Source organism: Phyllopteryx taeniolatus, chromosome 1, assembly GCF_024500385.1.
Source record: "Phyllopteryx taeniolatus isolate TA_2022b chromosome 1, UOR_Ptae_1.2, whole genome shotgun sequence".
NCBI lineage: Eukaryota > Metazoa > Chordata > Actinopteri > Syngnathiformes > Syngnathidae > Phyllopteryx > Phyllopteryx taeniolatus.
Window position 1 is genome coordinate 41,151,154 of NC_084502.1, and position 19,439 is coordinate 41,170,592.

Sequence of the window (19,439 nt, forward strand, 5' to 3'; positions counted from 1 at the left end):
TATCAACGAAAAATGGTGTACCAACGTCATGGAGCTGTAGCCCAGATTTGGAGTTGCTGTTTTTGAACTGTAAGTCATTCTATTCACCACGCAAGTTTGTTTCATTCATCCTCGCCGGTGTTTACACTCCCCCCCACCCCCAAGGCTAACATGAATGCCACAGTGCTAACGCACGCTGACCAAGTAAATGAACTTGAAAAAAAGCACCCAGATGCGCACCCCTCATTATTCTTGGGAACTTTAACAAAACAAAACTCAACCATGAACTCCCTAAATACAAGCAGCTCATTGACTGTCCCACAAGGGAAAACAGCATTCTAGACTACTGCTACATCATGCTAAATGACACATACCATACTATCCCCCGTGCAGCTCTGTGCTTCATCTGATCGCTGAATGTGCGAAGCCTGTAGTGAAAACAGTGAAGTGGACCAATGTAGCAAAGTTGCAACTTCAAGCCTCTTTAGACTGCACAGATTGTAGTGTCTTTGAAACTTCAACTGGCAGCCTGGATGAATATACAGACACTGTCACATCCTATATCAGTTTCTGTGAAGATGTGTGTGTGTGTGTGTGTACCAACAAAGACATTTTGCACGTTCAATAACAATAAGCCGTGGTTCACTGCCAAACTTCAGCAACTTCGCCAATCTAAAGAGGACGCCTATCGAAGTGGGGACAGAGCCCAGTACAATCGGGATAGAAACCATCTTACAAAAGAAATTAACATCACAAAGAGAAATTATGCAGAAAAGATGGAAAAGCAGTTTACTGCTAACTACTCTAAATCAGTCTGTCGTGGATTGCAATCGCTGACCAACTACAAGCGATCATCCCCCCCTAAGCGAAGAAGAATAAAGGACTGGCTGATGACTTGAACACCTACTGCAGATTTGAAAAGGACACTTTCACACCCCACACAGCCGCACCACCGACCACCATCACACCTCTGACTTCTGCATTGATCCTCCATGAACAGGATGTGAGACATATCTTCAAACAACAAAGCGGCAGGCCCAGACCTTGTGTTCCCATCCTGCCTCAAAATCTGCATGGAATAGCTCGCTCCAGTCTTCACACAGATCTTCAATATTTCACTGGAACTGTGTGAAGTACCATCCTGTTTCAAGCGCTCCACCATCTTTCCAGTCCCCAAGAAACCTGCAATCTCAGGTCTGAATGACTACAGGCTTGTCGCCCTGACATCTGTGGTCATGAAGTCCTTTGAACGCCTCATGCTGGACCATCTCGAGAGCGTCACGTTACCCCTGCTGGACCCCCTGCAGTTTGCCTAGCGAGCAAACTGGGATGTGGATGACGCACATTGGACTGCACTTCATCCTAGAACATCTCAACAGCGCGATGGCCAACGCAAGGATCCTGTTTGCAGACTTCAGCTCTGCATTCAACACCATCATTCGAGAACTCTCATCCAAGCTTCTCCTGCTGAGCGTCTCGCCTGCCATCTGCCAATGGATTCACAGCTACCTGACGGGCGAGACATACCAGGGGAGGCCGGGCGACACTACCTCATCCCACACGCACTGGGGCACCCCAAGGATGTGTCCTCTCTCTGATGCTCTTCTCTCTACACGAAAGACTGCACCTCAACGCACCCAGCTGTCAAACTCCTGAAGTTTGCAGACGACACCACAGTCATCGGCCTCATCAAAAACGGTGACGAGTTTGCGTATTGACAGGAAGTAGAGCGGCTGGAGCTGAACATGCTCAAGACTGTAGAGATGATCGTGGACTTGAGGAAGCATCCTTGGCCACAGCTGCCTCTCACGCTGTCCAACTGCCCTGTGTCAACCGTCGAGACCTTCAAGTTCTTGGGAATTAGAGTCTCTCAGGACCAGCATCAACTCCATCCTCAAAAAGGCTCAGCAGAGGATGTACTTCCTGTGGTTTCTGAGGAAGCAACAGGCTGCCACAGGAGCCGTTGAGGCAGTTGTACACAGCAGTAATCGAATCAGTTCTGTTTTCATCCATCACAGTCTGGTTTGATGCTGCCACAAAAAAAGAACAAGCTCCAACTGCAGCGGACAATCAGGGCTGCTGAAAAAATTGTTGGTACCCACCTACCCCCCCTTGAGGAAGTGCTCCTTCCCTCTTGCCATTAACTTCTTAAACAGTTAACTTAGAATTCCATTGTAACATGCTGCCAATTTTGTCTTGAGATTGTTGTCACATCTCTGTCGGGACAGTTCTGCATTGTTCGCGCACTCACTTTAGTAGTCTCGTCACTCTGCACTACTTGCATATCTGTTGACCAATACTGGCCACTCATGTGCTTGAGAACTGTCTGCACCATTTTCACAATTGTCACTGTTCCAGATTATTGCACGACTAGACACTTTAAACTGCTTAAATTTCTTGAAGACTCTGCACCATTTGCACAATTGTCATTGTATCAGCATAACTACATTACCTGTAACTTTTCCTCTCAGTGACTCTCCGTAGTATGTTTTTATGTCTCAAAAGTATTTTTTGTCAAAATGGCTGTCTGTTGTTGTACTAGAGCGGCTCCAACTACCGGAGACAAATGCCTTGTGTTTTTGACATACTTGGCAAAAGAAAAGATGATTCTGATGCTGATTCTGATTGATTATTTTATCTTTATCATAATTGCTCTTTAACCAACCAAAAATAGTTTATCCAAATACTCAATTGTTCGCTAGAATTTTCATTAGGCTACTCGAGTACTAAAATATTAATTAGCTGCAGCCCTACAAACGACTTCGCAGTTATGTTGTCGGATTTTTATTCTTTAATGAAACCCTTGCTTCGGGTCCCTGTCTGATTAACCTGCAATTGCAAAATGCTACTCAAAATTATAAAGTTGCTCCTCAAATGAAATGATTAGCAAAAGTGCTCTATTATCACTTGATAAAAACTTTTCTAACATTCCATACTGAAAAGTATGTACAATTATTAGGCTTCACACGATCAGGATTTTTGGGGCCGATCACGATCAGAGAGTTTAAAATCCAAAAAACATAACTGATATCCGATCACAAGATGGATGCATCTGTCTATTTATATGACCTGTTCATTTACTGCATATACTTGTGTACTTGTGTACAAAAATTATATTTCCAATAAATAATGTACATCTTTGTTCCACTTTATGCCAGTGAGGCATAGTGACAGACACAAATGAATGGTCTTGTATCAGATGGCAGGAAGTAAATACAGTAATTTATGTGTGCACTTTTTGTGACATTTTGTTTGTTGGTGTGCTGTGAGATTTTTCAATTGTAAAATATGTTCCTTGGCTCCATAAAGGTTGGAAATCACTGCTCTAGTCAGATCGTGTATTCTAATCAGTCAGGTCAAACCAACATTACATGACAGAAATAATGGCTGCTAATTAACTGGAATTAAATAATTTTTAAGTAAATTACTTCACCCACACCGAAACTTTGGAGCATGATTCGACAGAACGGCGGCATGTTTACATACAACCGTCAGTGCTAGCAGTAGCTTGCTACATGACGTTTTATTGCCTGCTTGCGAGCCGTATCGTATTAAAAGTAGAACATCATACCTCAAGCAAGCCTTAAACAAACGTCCTCTCCTGTCCTGAGCACCGATGACCACCAACACACGTTTTTCCCCATTTTGTTTTTATAATACAGTCGGCGTGCTCCGCTCTTGTTGTCGTCGCCACGTTAACAAGTGTAGCCGGTCGCATTTGAGTTGACAATATAAAGCCCAATGATCGTAAAAAACTGGGTGCGGTGGTATCGCAATACAAGATTGTATTGCAGTAGTCTGACAGCGCAATCGTGAAAGAGCAAATTTGTCTTGTAGTTTGATCCGGGCATTACGTGTTGTCTGTCTCAGACGTGTTTTATTTATTTATTTTTTTTAAATAACTTTATTGGCCGTCGGATATTTCCACTACTACGTCAAAGGACACGGGACAAGGCTAAAAATAAACTAGCTTTTTGATTCAAATATACTGGGCATGCGTCGACGCGGAGTAAATGTCTTTTGCGCAGCCGATCAATGACGTCATTAATCGGATCGCCGAATTATGACATTAAAGCCGATCATCCGATCAGCATAAAATGCTAAATATCGGCCAATACTGATCAGCCCGAGAAAATCGGTGTAAAGTCTAATGATTATTGCTGATATTGGATTGGACCGATATCGGTACCAGCCAAAAGTCAAGGCTGCAATAATCGGTGGCAGATCGGAAGTGGAAAAAGTTGGATTGGGGCATCCCTACAACTTGAAAACGAAAGTGGAGCAGCAAAAGGTCGACTCTGATTGGGTGTTATCACACATATTTCCACCATGTTTGATCAAGTAAATATGCTCACAGCTGATCATCGTAATTGACCTGAAACTTATCGATATCACCAACCACGATAATATAATCGCCCAGCCCTATTATAGAATTACAGTTGACTCGAGGTTTGGCACATTTTTTTTCCAATTTATGTTTTACATTTTCTGTTTTTTTTTTTTTTTTCTTGGGGTAACCAACACTTATTACCAGTTTATCTCCTCTTATTCAAGATTTCCCTCCCAATGCAAATATAATGGTGGTCGATTATCTGGGAATTTTCATTTTTGCACTCAGGCTCAGTTGCTATACCTTGCGAATAGAGGGGTGTCCACTGTATTGTTTCACAACAATACTTAACTATATTTATAATTTCATTTGTAGGTGTGGATGAAATGGTGAAATCTGCCATCTGTCGCCAAAATACATGCCAGCAATCTATGTAGCGTGCCAGGTACCGTCAGTGAAGGGGGCATGGCAGCCTTTCAAAATATTCCCACTATCTCCGTTATTCTTGTCCACTTCTTCCCTTTGTGGCAACCCACTTCTTCCTTAGCAAACACGCTGTTATGGTTTAATAAGTGATAAAGTTCAATATACTTTATGTGGAGACTCAAAACCCCGATACAGGTTTGCAGTTATACATTGCAGCACATCGGTCGGTAGATATCAATTACTCTATGTGCAGGTGTGAGTCGCCAACTGCCATTTTTTATTTATTTATTGCGATGGTGGCATTTAATGATGTCACAATACCAAAATTCTGACTTTGACACTATACCTGCTATGGCTGCACAATATTTAATTTGCAATAGTCACATCACAGGGTCTGCTGCGATGTTTGGGTCCTGTAATATATAGTGAATCAACTGTAATTACAAAAGTGACCATCAGATGGACCTGTTTGGAGATCCTCAAAAAATTAAAAGATTGTAAATGGTAAATGGACTGCACTTATATAGCGCTTTATATACACTATCACAGTGCCAAAAGCGCTTTACAAAGCCTCACATTCGCCCATTCACACACACATTCATACACCAATGTCACTTGCTGCATTTCCTATTTCGCGCTTCAGAATAAAATTAGGCAGGCACATGGCAGTCCACGAAGTGCGTTCAGGTACACTATCTAAATGGGAATGATTGTGTTATTTTGTAATACAGTGCATAATTGTAAAAATTGTGGGGCAACGACGAGCATTTCAGGACGTTTTGGGCGAAAAAGAATGTAAAGGAATGTGTCAATGCACGTGGCAAACTACTCAAACTCAGGTAAACTAAATAATTTTTTACTTGAAATCTGCATCAATGATCAACCTGTTCTGATTTACTCGAGAGTTGCATGTTCAGTGTTACAATAAATTTAGGCTTTATATGCCTGTGTTGCTTACCTTCAAATGATTGCAAGCCTTTTTCTTTTTTTGCTTTGCAGGCATAAAAACAATACAATTTGTAGTACTGAAATGGAGCCCTGATGTCTTTGTGCCTGTTTAGTGGATATTTATCTGTAAGTTATTGGTGTTCTTTCTATTTAAGTTTGTGAACTGTTAAAGGTTTGGATGTGTGTTTAAAAATCACTTTATATTTCAGTGGTTTTTTTGGGGAGCATTGGGGACATTTATTTGTGTTCCTGTATTGTTCTCCTTTAGTAGGATCAAAATAGTTTTTCATTTATGGTAAAGACAGATGTTATTTTTTTCATGGAAAGCAAAACCGTATTAAAAGGCGCAGTCTCAGTTACGGGGTCTATTTCTGTATTTAACACATACATAAGGCGCACTGTATTATTGGGCGCAGGCATGGTAAAACATACGCTAGCTTAAAACATACGGTAGCATGCATGCACGCTAAAACATGCATGCTAGCGTATGTTTTTAAAAAGGCAGTGGGAGCAAAACTGAGTTTGGTTGTACTTTATTGAAGTATTTAACAATGTACTCACGTTATTTTTTTTATCAATCCTCATCCACAAATCCATCAAAGTCCTCATCTTCTGTATCCGAAATGAACAGCTGGGAAAGTTCATGCCAGGTTCCCTCTCGCCATTGTCGGACTCAGTCTCGTTGTCGGGGGCTGTTCAGCAATGATGCCGGCTTTTGCGAAAGCTCGGACAACAGTCAAAGCAGATACCTTAGCCCAGGCATCCACAATCCATTCGCATTGGGTGGCGTAACTCGCCCAGCGATAGATGGTGCGTTTCATAAAACGAAAGCACCAAGATGGACCTCCTTGAAAATGTTTTCTGCAAGCGTTATTGCCCTCAGTTATTATTATTGCCCGAGTCATCAAACACACTGGTAGTCAACGAACCAGCAGTGTGCAGCCACGTGTTAAGAAGTCCATTTGAGTTGTAATCAGGGCACTATAGATCGAGGCAGGACATGATTCAATGATTAGCTGCTGTAGCAAGCATTCCTGGATGCTGCAGCAGCCAGTCATATCATCCAGACATCGTCACTGTAGCAGCCAATCATTGTATCCTGCCTCGATCTATAGTTGGATTCATAACGCGAGCAGCGAGTGAGCTAGATGATTGACGGTTGAAAAGATGAATCCACAAATAGATAAATGAAAATTAACTCAATTTTGGCGGCCTCGATATATCGTTTGTTTTCCTCGTCTCTCGTCTCCAAAGTGGTTGGATGACGAGGCTTCACTCTGTCCATTGGTCTCAGCACTAGCACATGTTTGTTCCAGAGCAGAATGACTGGAGTGTGCCCTCTTGTTAGTCATCCAGTGTCTTTCTATCTGTTGGGGGAGGCTGGGCCACTAGCATGAGACACACATGCAGCAAGTGAGCCTGCATGAAACAAACTAACGTAGGAGAAATTAGGATGAAAAAGGATGATCACACCGCCTAATGCCAGCCCTGGTGTGGGCATATTTCACCTGCAAACCGAATGAGCAAGGTGAGGCCATGAACATGGACAAATTTGTTCGCTAGTGGTGTTAACTCAACTGCCCACCTAAAACATAACTACCCAACAAAGTTTTCTCAGCTCGGGTTAAAAAACTCTATAGCGTGCTGAGTTTGATGTGTTTTGAGATCTACACAATGATGCGTCTCAAAATTACATTTTGTTTTAATCAATTTAGCTTTGTTACCGTACTGTTTTTTTTATTTGTTAAAAATATTTCATTACATGAAAGAGAGAGAAGATACGATTACATGAAAATGCTAAATTTGAAGAAAAGAAGCAGAAAGACTAAATCTCATATTTTCTGCACCGTTTTAACTGGAAATATTTACATTTCACATTGTAAACTCATTCAGAAACATTTTCCATTAAAGGTTTGTAAATAGATAACTGGCAATTATATTATGTGCTATAAATAAGCATCGTTCACAAACCTTTGTTTGACTAGATTATTTTGATTGTACTTATCAAACACCACGGCGCCACCCTGCAACCGCCCTGCCAAGTAGATTCTCAACCTAGGACTCTGATGTGCCAATGTTGTGTGCTGTGTTTCAGCAGTAAAAAAAATCCTCTTAATAATCTTATTATTTAACAAATATATTTTACATGTGAAATAGTTTTTTTTAAATTCAAGTTGACAGCTGACTGCACGCTCCACATGCGATAAAATGATAACATAACACAAAAGCAGACTCAATTTTTGGTTCGATACGAGGAGCACTCAAATAGACATTGACAGTTCTTGGATTTTATAAACTGCAACACACTAGTTTCTCATACATACAGGTTTAAAAAAAAAACAACAACAAAAAAACGATATATGCAGTGTTATCCTCACTTTAGATGTCAAGGGTTTTGTGGCACCCGGCGTTTTTTTTTTCTGTGGGAGAATTGCTCTCTGAATAATTAAGGTTGCTGAACCCCGGCATAGGCATTATCAACACTCACTGTACTTTCTTGGCCACAGATTGAGCATATGTGGTGTCACTACCGGGTTATCCTGTTACGGGTTCGGCAAATATGGCAGCGCCCAATACAATTTTTAAAATACATTTTCAAAATTACTAAATGTGCATAAAAATTCACCATATTTTCAAATTCATTAAAATAAACTTTTCACTGCTGCAAATTAAATAAAAATCCCCATGAAAAAAGTACAGTATCCCTTTAAGTAGCGCTGCATTCATGTCTGCCTGTCTTCCAGGTGCAGAGTCTTGGCCGCCTGGGGTTTGCCTGAAGTATGTTGGGGGAGATGAGTTTGGTCACGTAAACATGGTAACGGTACGGTCTCTAGCCCCTCAGGAAATGACGGACGTGAGTGTGCCTATGCAGAGCCCTGTGTCTCCTGGTATGTACCAGGGCCAGTGGAGAATGTGCACAGCAACAGGACTTTACTATGGAGGTACGTGTAACAAACTATACAATACAAAGTCATTTTTACTTTTTAGCATATTTTCCTTATTATAAAATGTTGAAACTTTGTGAAACAATTGTCCCATGCATTTTACACACTAGAGTTTTCCATTAGGAATAGTTTTAAGATGGGCTGCAAAGATAGATATTTTAGAAGCACTACTACATAGGGATAGACCAATCAGCCAGGCCGGTTATCAGCACCGATATTCTGACTTTTGATGCATATCGGCATCAGCCTTTTTTTAATTTGACGGCCTATAAGAGATGAATTTCAAAGTGGGTAAACTTCAGGTAACTATTTTATTTATTTAAATTTTCAGTTAACCTTATGAGATGTTGTTGACCCTGGAAACTACCTGCACTTTTTGCTTTTGTTTGAACTTCAAACAGAGATAAGGGAAAGATTAACATTTAAGTTATTAACTGAAATTTTGGAAAACTTTATTTAATGTAGAAAACTTTTGGGCATTATTTATTTGTTTAAATTTTCATTGGACTTCATAGGACATGCTGCTGAGCCCGGCTGGGCGCTCCCTGTACTTTTTGTTAGAATTTTAAAACAAAAATGTATATTGTCTAAGATTAAAAAAAATAATAATAATCCTTCAACATATTGCAAATCTGAATAGCTGTTTAATAAACTTATACTTAATGGCATTTAAACAAAGTTAAGTTTTGGAGTTTGTAGGATTTCAAATTTTGATGCCAATTTTTTCATTTTTACTGCAAATGAATATCGGCTCCAATTATCGGATTACTTGAATTGGTTGAAGTACTTAAATTATTATGCTCCAAAAAAAAACAGGATACTATGGTTTATCGTGATAGTTTTAGGGAAAATACAGTGGGTACGGAAAGTTTTCAGACCCCCTTAAAATTTTATATTGCAGTCGTTTGCTAAAATCATTTAATTTCATTTGTTTCCATCATTAATGTACGCACAGCACCCCATAATGATAGAAAAAAATGTAATTGTTGAAATTTTTGCTGATTTATAAAAAAAAAAAAAAAAAAAAGAAAATGAAATATCACACAGCCATAAGTATTCAGACCCTTTGCTGTGACACTCATATATTTAACTCGGTTGCTGTCCATTTCTTCTGATCATCCTTAAAATGGTTCTACACCTTCATTGGAGTCCAGCTGTGTTTGATTATACTGATTGGGCTTGATTAGGAAAGCCACACACCTGTCTATATAAGACCTTACAGCTCACAGTGCATGTCAGAGCAAATTAGAATCACGAGGTCAAAGGAACTGCCTGAAGAGCTCAGAGACAGAATTGTGGCAAGGCACAGAGCCGGGTCAAAGTTACAAAAAAGCATTCTGCTGCACTAAAGGTTCCTAAGAGCACAATGGCCTCCATAATCCTGAAATGGAAGACGTTTGGGACGATCCGAACCCTTCATAGAGCTGGCCGTCCGGCCAAACTGAGCAATTGGGGGGGAAGAGCCTTGGGGAGAGAGGTAAAGAAGATCCCTAAGATCACTGTGGCTGAGGTCCAGAGATGCAGTCGGGAGATGGGAGAAAGTTCTAGAAAGTCAACCATCACTGCAGCCCTCCACCAGTCGGGGCTTTATGGCAGAGTGGCCCGATGGAAGCCTCTCCTCAGTGCAACACACGTGAAAGGCCGCATGGAGTTTGCTAAAAAAACACCTGAAGGACTCCAAGATGGTGAGAAATAAGATTCTCTGGTCTGATGAGACCAAGATAGAAATTGTTGGCCTTAATTCTAAGTGGAATGTATCCTGGACGAAAACCTTCTCCAGAGTGCTCCGGACCTCAGACTGGGCCGAAGGTTCACCTTCCAACAAGACAATGACCCTAAGCACACAGCTAAAATAGCGAAGGAGTGGCTTTAGAACAACTCTGTGATTGTTCTTGAATGGCCCAGCCAGAGCCCTGACTTAAACCCAATTGAGCATCTCTGGAGAGACCTGAAAATGGCTGCCCACCAACGTTGACCATCCGACCTGACAAAACTGGAGAGGATCTGCAAGGAGGAATGGCAGAGAATCCCCAAATCCAGGTGTGAAAAACTTGTTGCATCATTCCCAAAAAGACTCATGGCTGTATTAGCTCAAAAGGGTGCTTCTACTAAATACTGAGCAAAGGGTCTGAATACTTATGGCTGTGAGATATTTCAGTTTTACTTTTTTAATAAATCTGCAAAGATTTCAACAATTCATTTTTTTCCTGTCAATATGGGCTGCTGTGTGTACATTAATGCGGGGAAAAATGAACTTAAATGATTTTAGCAAATGGTTGCAATATAAAAAAAGAGTGGAAAAATTTTACGGGGTCTGAATACTTTCCGTACCCACTGTATATACGATTGCCTCTGCCTTTTCATTTCAGTGGAACCCCGATTTAATGGACTTCGGACATAAAATAGTGTCCAGTTGGAACTTAGTCACCCCTCCCTTGCACCAGTGAGCTAAATTTGGATGAACTTTGCTTCAATTTAACGGACAATCGGACTTAACAGATGGCCCCTCCCCTCATTAGTCCGTTGAATTGAGGTTCCACTGTATATATATATTTTAAAAATAGATTTAGTCTGAAATTTTAAGTCATTAAAAGAGTGACGAATAAATATAAACACTTATTTATTTTATATTATTTGGTGGAAGATTTGCTTTTAACGTAAAAAGTGAAAAGAATTGCAATTTGCATACAGATTTTATGCTAAAATGAAACAAACAAATATATCGACAAGAAACATGAAGTACACACAATTTATTTGCTGTAGTGGGCCACAAAAACCCTGGACCTTGAGTTTGACACCTATGTATTAGAATTACAGGTTGGACTGTCTCTCTCTGTACGTTTATCACTTGTGAAATGACTGTGACATGAAAGATCTCTGATCTTTCTACCTATTAATTAATCAGCAAAGTGACTCACTATCAATATTTAATTTAAGAAATCTCATAATAAATGTTTCTTTTAATTCAAGAGTTTTATGATGGTTTTATGAAGCCATTTATGAACCCCACTACCAAAAACATAGTCCTGTTTTACCTAATAGCTCACTTCTGTAATCTACCCTGTTTTTTGACAGATATTATTTGGGTAATCCTGAGCGTGGAGGTCGGAGGCCTTCTTGGTGTCACACAGCAGCTTTCATCCTTCCAGGCAGAGTTCAACACCCAACCTCATCGCAATGTAGAGGGAAATTACAACCCCTTCGCCTCACCAGAGAGGAGCAAATGGCCCAACAGCAACACCAGCCTCCATCATGACAGCAGCCATAAAGTCTCAGAGGAACACTGGCAGGGAAGCCCGAACCAGCTGCAGCAAGATCAGAATGGACTTTCACACAGCTCTGTAGACATAGTAGCAAACAGCCTACAAAGCAATCTGTCAATAGTCACTTATAACCAGGTAAGGTGTCACATGGTCCGCAGAGATATGCATTCCCTTCCAAAAGTATTGGAATGGCAAGGTCAATTCCTTTGTTTTTGTTGTATACTAAAGACATTTGGGTTTCAAATCAAAAGTTCAGAATTCCAGCTTTTATTTCATGGTATATACATCTAGATGTGTAAAAAAACTTGCGACAGAGCACCTTAGCTAAGGCATTAGAACAGACATGATTAAATTAATTTAAAGTGAATAACATTAAATAGTTGGTGGCATAACCCTTATTTGCAATAACTGCATCAAGCCTGCGACCCATTGTCTTCACCCGACTGTTGCGTTCTTCATTTGAAATGCTTTTCCAGGCCTTTGCTGCAGCCTCTTTCAGTTTTTGTTCGTTTCTGGGGGGTTCTCCCTTCAGTCTCCTCTTCAGGAGGTAAAATTCATGCTCTATTGGGTTAAGGTCCTGTGATTGACTTGACCAGTCTGGGACCTTCCAATTTCCCCCCCTGATGAAGTCCTTTGTTGTGTTGGCAGTGCATTTTGGGTCATTGTCTTGTTGCAAGATAAAGCTTCTCGCGATTAGTTTGGATGCATTTTCTGTAAATTGCCAGACGAAATGGTTTTGTAGACTTCAGAATTCATTCTGGTGCTGCCATCATGAGTTACCTCATCAATAATGACTAGGGAGCCTGTTCCAGAAGCAGCCAGTCATGACATTACCTCCACCATACTTCTCAGATGAGCTTCTTTGTTTTGGATCATAAGCAGATGGGGGTGTGGGGGGCGGTGGTCCGGTGCCCGTGCCCCTCCCTTTGGGAATGATCGAGGCGCTTTGATCAGGCTCGGGACCTCCCTGGGTCCTGGGGTGTCGGTGGCTTCCTCTTGGTTTGGTCCCCTGCTGGACACACTAGCTGTGCCCCCCCACCCCCTCCCACCCTCACCTTCAAACAAAAGGTGCTCTGTCCTGAGTTAACACATCTAGATGTAAATACCATGAAATAAAAGCTGGAATTCTGAACTTTTGTCACATATTCATCTTTTGATCTGGAACCCAAATGTCAAACAAAGACCTTGCCGTTTCAATACTTTTGGAGGTGACCGTAGCTGCAATCAACATAAGGTACAATACCAACTTGAACGATGCGGTGTTTAGTAACTAATGCAAGATTTCCTGGAAAGTAGTGATTTTGGAGATGGGAGAATTGTGCCCGACAGTGGCAATACCGTTCTATCAGTGTCACTCAAAACTAATTTCTGTATTGAAAGAGAGATTTTTTCATCCAGCTCTTACGATTGTGCCAGCTGTTTTTTTCTGCAATCTTTTTAAAGATTTGCTTGAGCCTGCATTTTGGCTTTACAAGTTTACATGTACTATTAGCTAGGTCCGAGTCTCTAACATTGTAAAACAAAAAAATCAATGCTCTGTACACTTAATATTTTCAAAATCTTCCTCTTTCTTACAGGGTTTACAGGAGCCTTCCCCTTTTGGTCACTCTTAAACCTTGGGACTTGTTCTAAAGAAACTGCAGTGATAAGCGCCTCTGGAGCCTACCAGATCAATAAAAGATGGAAGAGGCTTCATAAGTTGCTGCAGGAGAGTCAGGAATCATTTTATGCAAAACGGCTCTACCCTGCAGAGGCACTCTTGAGCAGCAGAGGTCTCTAAAGTCGGATCCACCATCCCACAGCCACTGTGTGCTTGTTTGAATGCTAAGTTTAAAAGTAGCGCTATGAGTCTTTTGAGTGATATCTCTTTTTTTCATATGATTTAGTTGTCAAAATTGCGTGTATTTGTCAAATTGTATGTGTATTCTTGTGAGTGTGTGTGTACAAGTGCAAAAAGAAATTTTGGAGGAAAAGCCATTTATTTTGCCGATTTTAAGACTGCCCAATTCATCCATTGATTTGGTTTCTTGAAATTTTCCCTTTAACAAAGAAAAATAATGTACCGGTAGTTATTTTGGAAAAAGCACGTTTTATTTTTATAATACACAGAAATCCTCCAGAAAGTATGAAAAGCTTAAATCAGGTAGTACATTTACACACACACACAAACACGCGACACCCAAATTAGATAAGTCACTAAAATAAAATGCAGTACAATTGTTCTCCGCTTGAGGGTGTCATCGTCACTTAAATATTGTGCAGGGCAGCTTCAATGACTTAGACCTGTTCATCGATTCTCAGCCCCATAGTCCTTACCTGGTTTATTTGGCTACATTTGGAATGCCTTATGAATTTAATTTAACATAAGGTGTTTTCCACGTTTTATGATGCCTTATACTGTCAAACAGGACTATCAGAACTAAACTGGGAAAAAGCTGGCGTGGCATGATTGAAGCCAAACCTAATTTGCTGTATGTACTACATTTGAATCATAGCTTTCTGATCCCATGTAGAGATCATTTGGAAACAACCATCCATCCATTAATTTTCTGCTAGATCATTCAGTTAACCTAACATGCATATTTTTGAAATGTGGGAGGAAGCAAGAGTATCCAGAGAAAGTACATGTAATTCTGTGGAGGTGATACAAACCCCACACAGAAAAGAGAGTCAAACCTACAACCTTTGACTTTAAGGTAGATGTGCTAACAAGTTACCACACGCTTCACCGTGCTGCCTTTATTAACGTGTATGCTGTTTTAAAGTCAACACCATCCTGGTCATATTAACTGAAATTATTGCACGATTGATCGTAATTCCCCAGTGATTGAACCAATTAAGCTATTATAGCATTGTACTGCAGTTCAATATGAACAGCAATGCATAGTAATTGTAAAAACGGAATCAGTTTACATGCCCATTTCATTTTACAGCTCTTGCGCACTATCTTTTAATTTGAATGTATTCTATGAATGTAGAGAGAAAAATTGTTGGCAAAATGATGAATTAGCCCGAAGGCTATAGATTTGTGTTTGTGTTGAATACTATTCTGCTTCTAGGGTTCAAACATCACCAATCCTGTAGTGACGTAAGAGCTGACACATTGGTGTTGTCCTCATTTTTTGTTGCTGCATATTTAGTAGCACTGGACTGACTGATCTATGCACTGAGTAACCTGACCTCTGAGGCCCATGTGTGTGTTACTTCCTACACTTGAGTCCCGAAGGGCTAATTGACTGAGTCTGGCAATCACAGCCATTTTTAAGAGTACTTTACTCTTGGTTGGTAAACATCTTCAATGCAGCTGTAACGGTAAACCCCAAACGATGCTGAACTTTTGACAATATCAGCTAACACTTCAGCATGCCACAAAGACAAAAAAATGTCCCAAGAGGTCAAAGCGCAACACTTGTAATTGCTCTCAGTAGTAACTTGTCAAGTGCAGTGTGTGTTTATCTTTGAAGTTTCCAATGATAAATCATACAGCAGCATGTTTGTAAGTGTGGGAGTGTTGAAAGCTTTTTCTCTTGTACGTTTGATGAATGTTTGTATGAATAAATTATCGTTGAAAATTAAAGACTTTTGTCTTGTGTAAAACAAATGTGGGACACTACGCCACATTTGCACGAACACACACATGAAGGCTTTGGTCAAAGCCATCACATTAGTCTTACTGAACCTAATTTCAATGCCTCATAATGTTCTTGGGTCCCTTGAAAGCCGCTATGTCTAAGCTGCTGTTATAATTATTGTGGCGGAACGTGGCAGTTCCAAGTTTTCAGAGGAAGTGAAAGAGTTATTAGTGGTGACCTACTGTACGTGTAATGGATAGAGACTTTTGACAAGCCATCTCTACCGTGTTCAGCTAATTAAACATGAGCGAGAACTGCATTGATCACTGTTTGGAAAAGCTTTATTAAGAGAAAAGTATTAGCGTTAAAATCGGAGGAAGAGCTCAATTTGTTATCAGATCTCCTTTTCCCTTTATTGAAAAAAAAAGTAGGAGTCAGGTTACTACGGTGGCCTGGAAGTGCAATACAATATAACAAATTGTGAAACACTAACATTTCAGGAAAAACAAAACAGGAAACACTTTAACATTGCAGAAAACACAAAAACAGAAGACGAAACACTTTTAACATTTCAGAAAACACAAAAACAAAAGACGAAACACTTAAACATTTCAGGAAACACAAAAGCAGAAACACTTATACAAAAAGACGAAACAAATTACAATTGAGGAAACCCCAGAAAGGCAGGGGCCCATTTCGCAGAGACTCTTGGAAATCCCACGGCCTTTTTCGGCAAGACCCGCCCCGCTTCAACATGATTGGCTCCTGCATCGCGGGAAGGGTAGGCTACACAGATGGAACGTGATGTCCATCCCAAATAGCGATTGAATATATGGACGCCCTGAACAGCGAGCCTGTATAGGTGTTTGATGCTGTATAGGCGTTTGATGCTGTATATACAATATATTTTACTTGATCACATTTCTTAAAGCATAAAAAGATATATACAGCATCAAACGCCGATACAGGCTCGCTGTTCAGGGCGTCCATGTATACAATCGGTATTTGGGATGGACATCACGTTCCATCTGTGTAGCCTCCCCTTCCCGCGATGCAGGAGCCAATCATGTTGAAGCGGGGCGGGTCTTGCCGAGAAATGCCGTGGGATTTCCAAGAATATCTATGAAATGGGCCCCTCCCTTTCCGGGTTTCCACAATTGTAATTTGTTTCGTCTTTTTGTACAAGTGTTTCTGTGTTTCCTGAAATGTTAAAGTGTTTCGTCTTTTGTTTTTGTGTTTTCTGAAATGTTAAAGTGTTTCATCTTTTGTTTTTGTTTCCTGAAATGTCAAAGTGTTTCGTCTTTTGTTTTTGTTTCCTGAAAAGTTAGTGTTTCGTCTTTTGTTTTTGTTTTCTGAAATGTTAGTGTTTTGTTTTTTGTGTTTTCTGAAATGTTAAAGTGTTTTGTGTTTTGTTTTTGTGATTTCTGAAATGTTAAAATGTTTCACAATTTTGCACTTCCAGGCCACCATAGGTTACCTTGCTTGCCTGTAGGCGTACTGGTCTGCATCTGGCTCCTCTCAACGGCTCCTGTCCAGCAGCACTATAAACTACTTGAGGAAACGCTTGCTGCTCGTTTTGCTCTGCTGGATGGGATGTTGGATGCAAATGTGTCTGAGCAACATGAAAGAAATGTCGAGGCCACGAGACGATCTCATATATTTTTTTGTGCAAACCTTGTTTTTTTTTTTTTTTTTAAAGTAGTTTAAGCTGCTCTTTAGAATAATTCAACACTGTTTAGTTAAAGTAAACATTGACACAGTTTCCTCCTAGCTCCTCCACTACTTGTTCACCTTTTGTTGTTTGACTTTCCAATAATAGTCTTCAACTTTTTCAAAACAACTCATCAGGATAGTTATATTAGGTTTCCTTTCATGTTCTAAAACCACTGAGAGATCAATTTTTCAAAACACTGAAGCTACCTAACTAGAACATCCTTAAGACCTAAGATTTATTTTACCTTTCTTTTGACTCCAAAGGAGGTAATATTACATTTGTATGGATATTTCTGACTCAAACATTGTGATTCATATTTGTACTAAGCAGACAATACAAAGCTTTTTCAATGCAGAAAACATTTGGCAGCATTTTTGATTTGTCAACTATTAAAAAAGAAATGAAACCTACTGTATGTCTTCGCTATGAAACCGATTCCTCCTTTTATGTCTATATTAGCAATTATAAATAGGGTCAATGCCTGCTTTGCATTTACTACAGAAATGAATTTTTGATACCAAACAAGGCTACGACTTACCTCTCTAACAGTAAACGTAAGTTTGTTAATATTTTTGGTTCTGAAATTGGATTTATGCTTGCATTAAGTGATTGTTATACTTTCAGCAGTGTGTCTTTTCAATTCAGTACAATTTATACCTTTCTTAACAGGAATGCTTGTTTATTTCAATAAGTCATTATGATTATTGCATACACTCAAGTCCATAAATATTGGGACAGCAACGCAATTCTCATGTTTTCGGCTCTAAACAGCGCCACAATGGATTTGAAATGAAACCAACAAGATGTACCTTAACTGCAGATTATCAGCTTTCATTTGAAGTGATTTACATCCAAATCAGGTGAAAGGCGTAGGAATTAAAATAGTACATTATACAACGACAATTCCAACAAAGTTGGGACGTTGTGTTAAACATAAATCAAAACAGAATACAATGATTTGCAAATCATGTTTGACCTATATTTAATATAATACAATACAAAGACAAGATATTTAATGTTCAAACTGATAAACTTGATTGTTTTTAGCAAATAATCATTAACTTAGAATTTTATGGCTGCAACACGTTCCAAAAAAGCTGGGACAGGGTCATGTTTACCACTGTGTTACATCACCTTTTCTTTTAACAACATTCAATAAATGTTTGGGAACTGAGGACACTATTTGTTGAAGCTTTGTAGGTGGAATTCTTTCCCATTCTTGCTTGATGTACAGCTTCAGCTGTTCAACAGTCCGGGGTCTCCGTTGTCGTATTTTACACTTCATAGTGTGCCACAAATTTTCAATGGGAGACAGGTCTGGACTGCAGGCAGGCCAGTCTAGTACCTGCACTCTTTTACTATGAAGCCACCCTGTTGTAACACGTGCAGAATGTGGTTAGGCATTGTCTTGCTGAAATAAGCAGGGGCGTCCATGAAAAAGACGTTGCTTGGATGGCAGCATATATTTCTCCAAAACCTGTATGTACCTTTCAGCATTAATGGTGCCTTCACAGATGTGTAATTTACCCATGCCATTGGCACTAACACAGCCCCATACCATCACAGATGCTGGCTTTTGAACTTTGCGTCCATAATAGTCCGGATGGTTCTTTTCCTCTTTGGCCTGGAGGACACGACGTCCACGATTTCCCAAAACAATTTGAAATGTGGACTCGTTGGACCACAGAACACTTTTCCACTTTGCATCAGTCCATCTTAGATGAGCTCGGGCCCAGAGAAGCTGTCAGCGTTTCTGGTTGTTGTTGATAAATGGCTTTTGCTTTGCATAGTAGAGTTTCAAGTTGTACTTACGGATGTAGCGCCGAACTGTATTTACTGACATTGTTTTTCTGAAGTGTTCCTGAGCCCATGTGGTGATATCCTTTACACATTTATGTCAGTTTTTGATGCAGTGCCGCCTGAGGGATCGAAGGTCACGGGCATTCAATGTTGGTTTTCGGCCTTGCCGCTTACATGCAGTAATTTCTCCAGATTCTCTAAACCTTTTGATGATATTATGGACCGTAGATGATGAAATCCCAAAATTCCTTGCAATTGTACGTTGAGGAACATTGTCCTTAAACTGTTCGACTATTTTCTCACGCACTTGTTCACAAAGAGGTGAACCTCGCCCCATCTTTCCTTGTGAATGACTGCGCAATTCAGGGAAGCTCCTTTTATACCCAATCATGGCACCCACCTGTTCTCAATTAGCCTGTTCACCTGTGAGATGTTCCAAACAGGTGTTTGATGAGCATTCCT

The 19,439-nt window shown here is 40.1% G+C and overlaps 1 protein-coding gene across 2 annotated transcripts in view; it reads left to right on the forward strand.

Annotated features, from left to right (window-relative positions):
- LOC133488268 (protein ILRUN-like) overlaps positions 1–15,468 on the forward strand; it is a 30,542-nt gene extending 15,074 nt beyond the window's left edge. Inside the window, exons 3-5 of one of the 2 annotated variants that reach the window (XM_061795929.1) lie at positions 8,518–8,625; positions 11,704–12,026; positions 13,469–15,468. In XM_061795929.1, coding sequence (XP_061651913.1) covers positions 8,518–8,625; positions 11,704–12,026; positions 13,469–13,504 — 467 coding nt within the window. In that variant the 3' untranslated portion in view covers positions 13,505–15,468. Of the gene's footprint in view, positions 1–8,427; positions 8,626–11,703; positions 12,027–13,468 lie in introns of both variants that reach the window. The other variant, XM_061795919.1, reaches the window with a different exon arrangement.
- Positions 15,469–19,439: the final 3,971 nt, after the last annotated feature.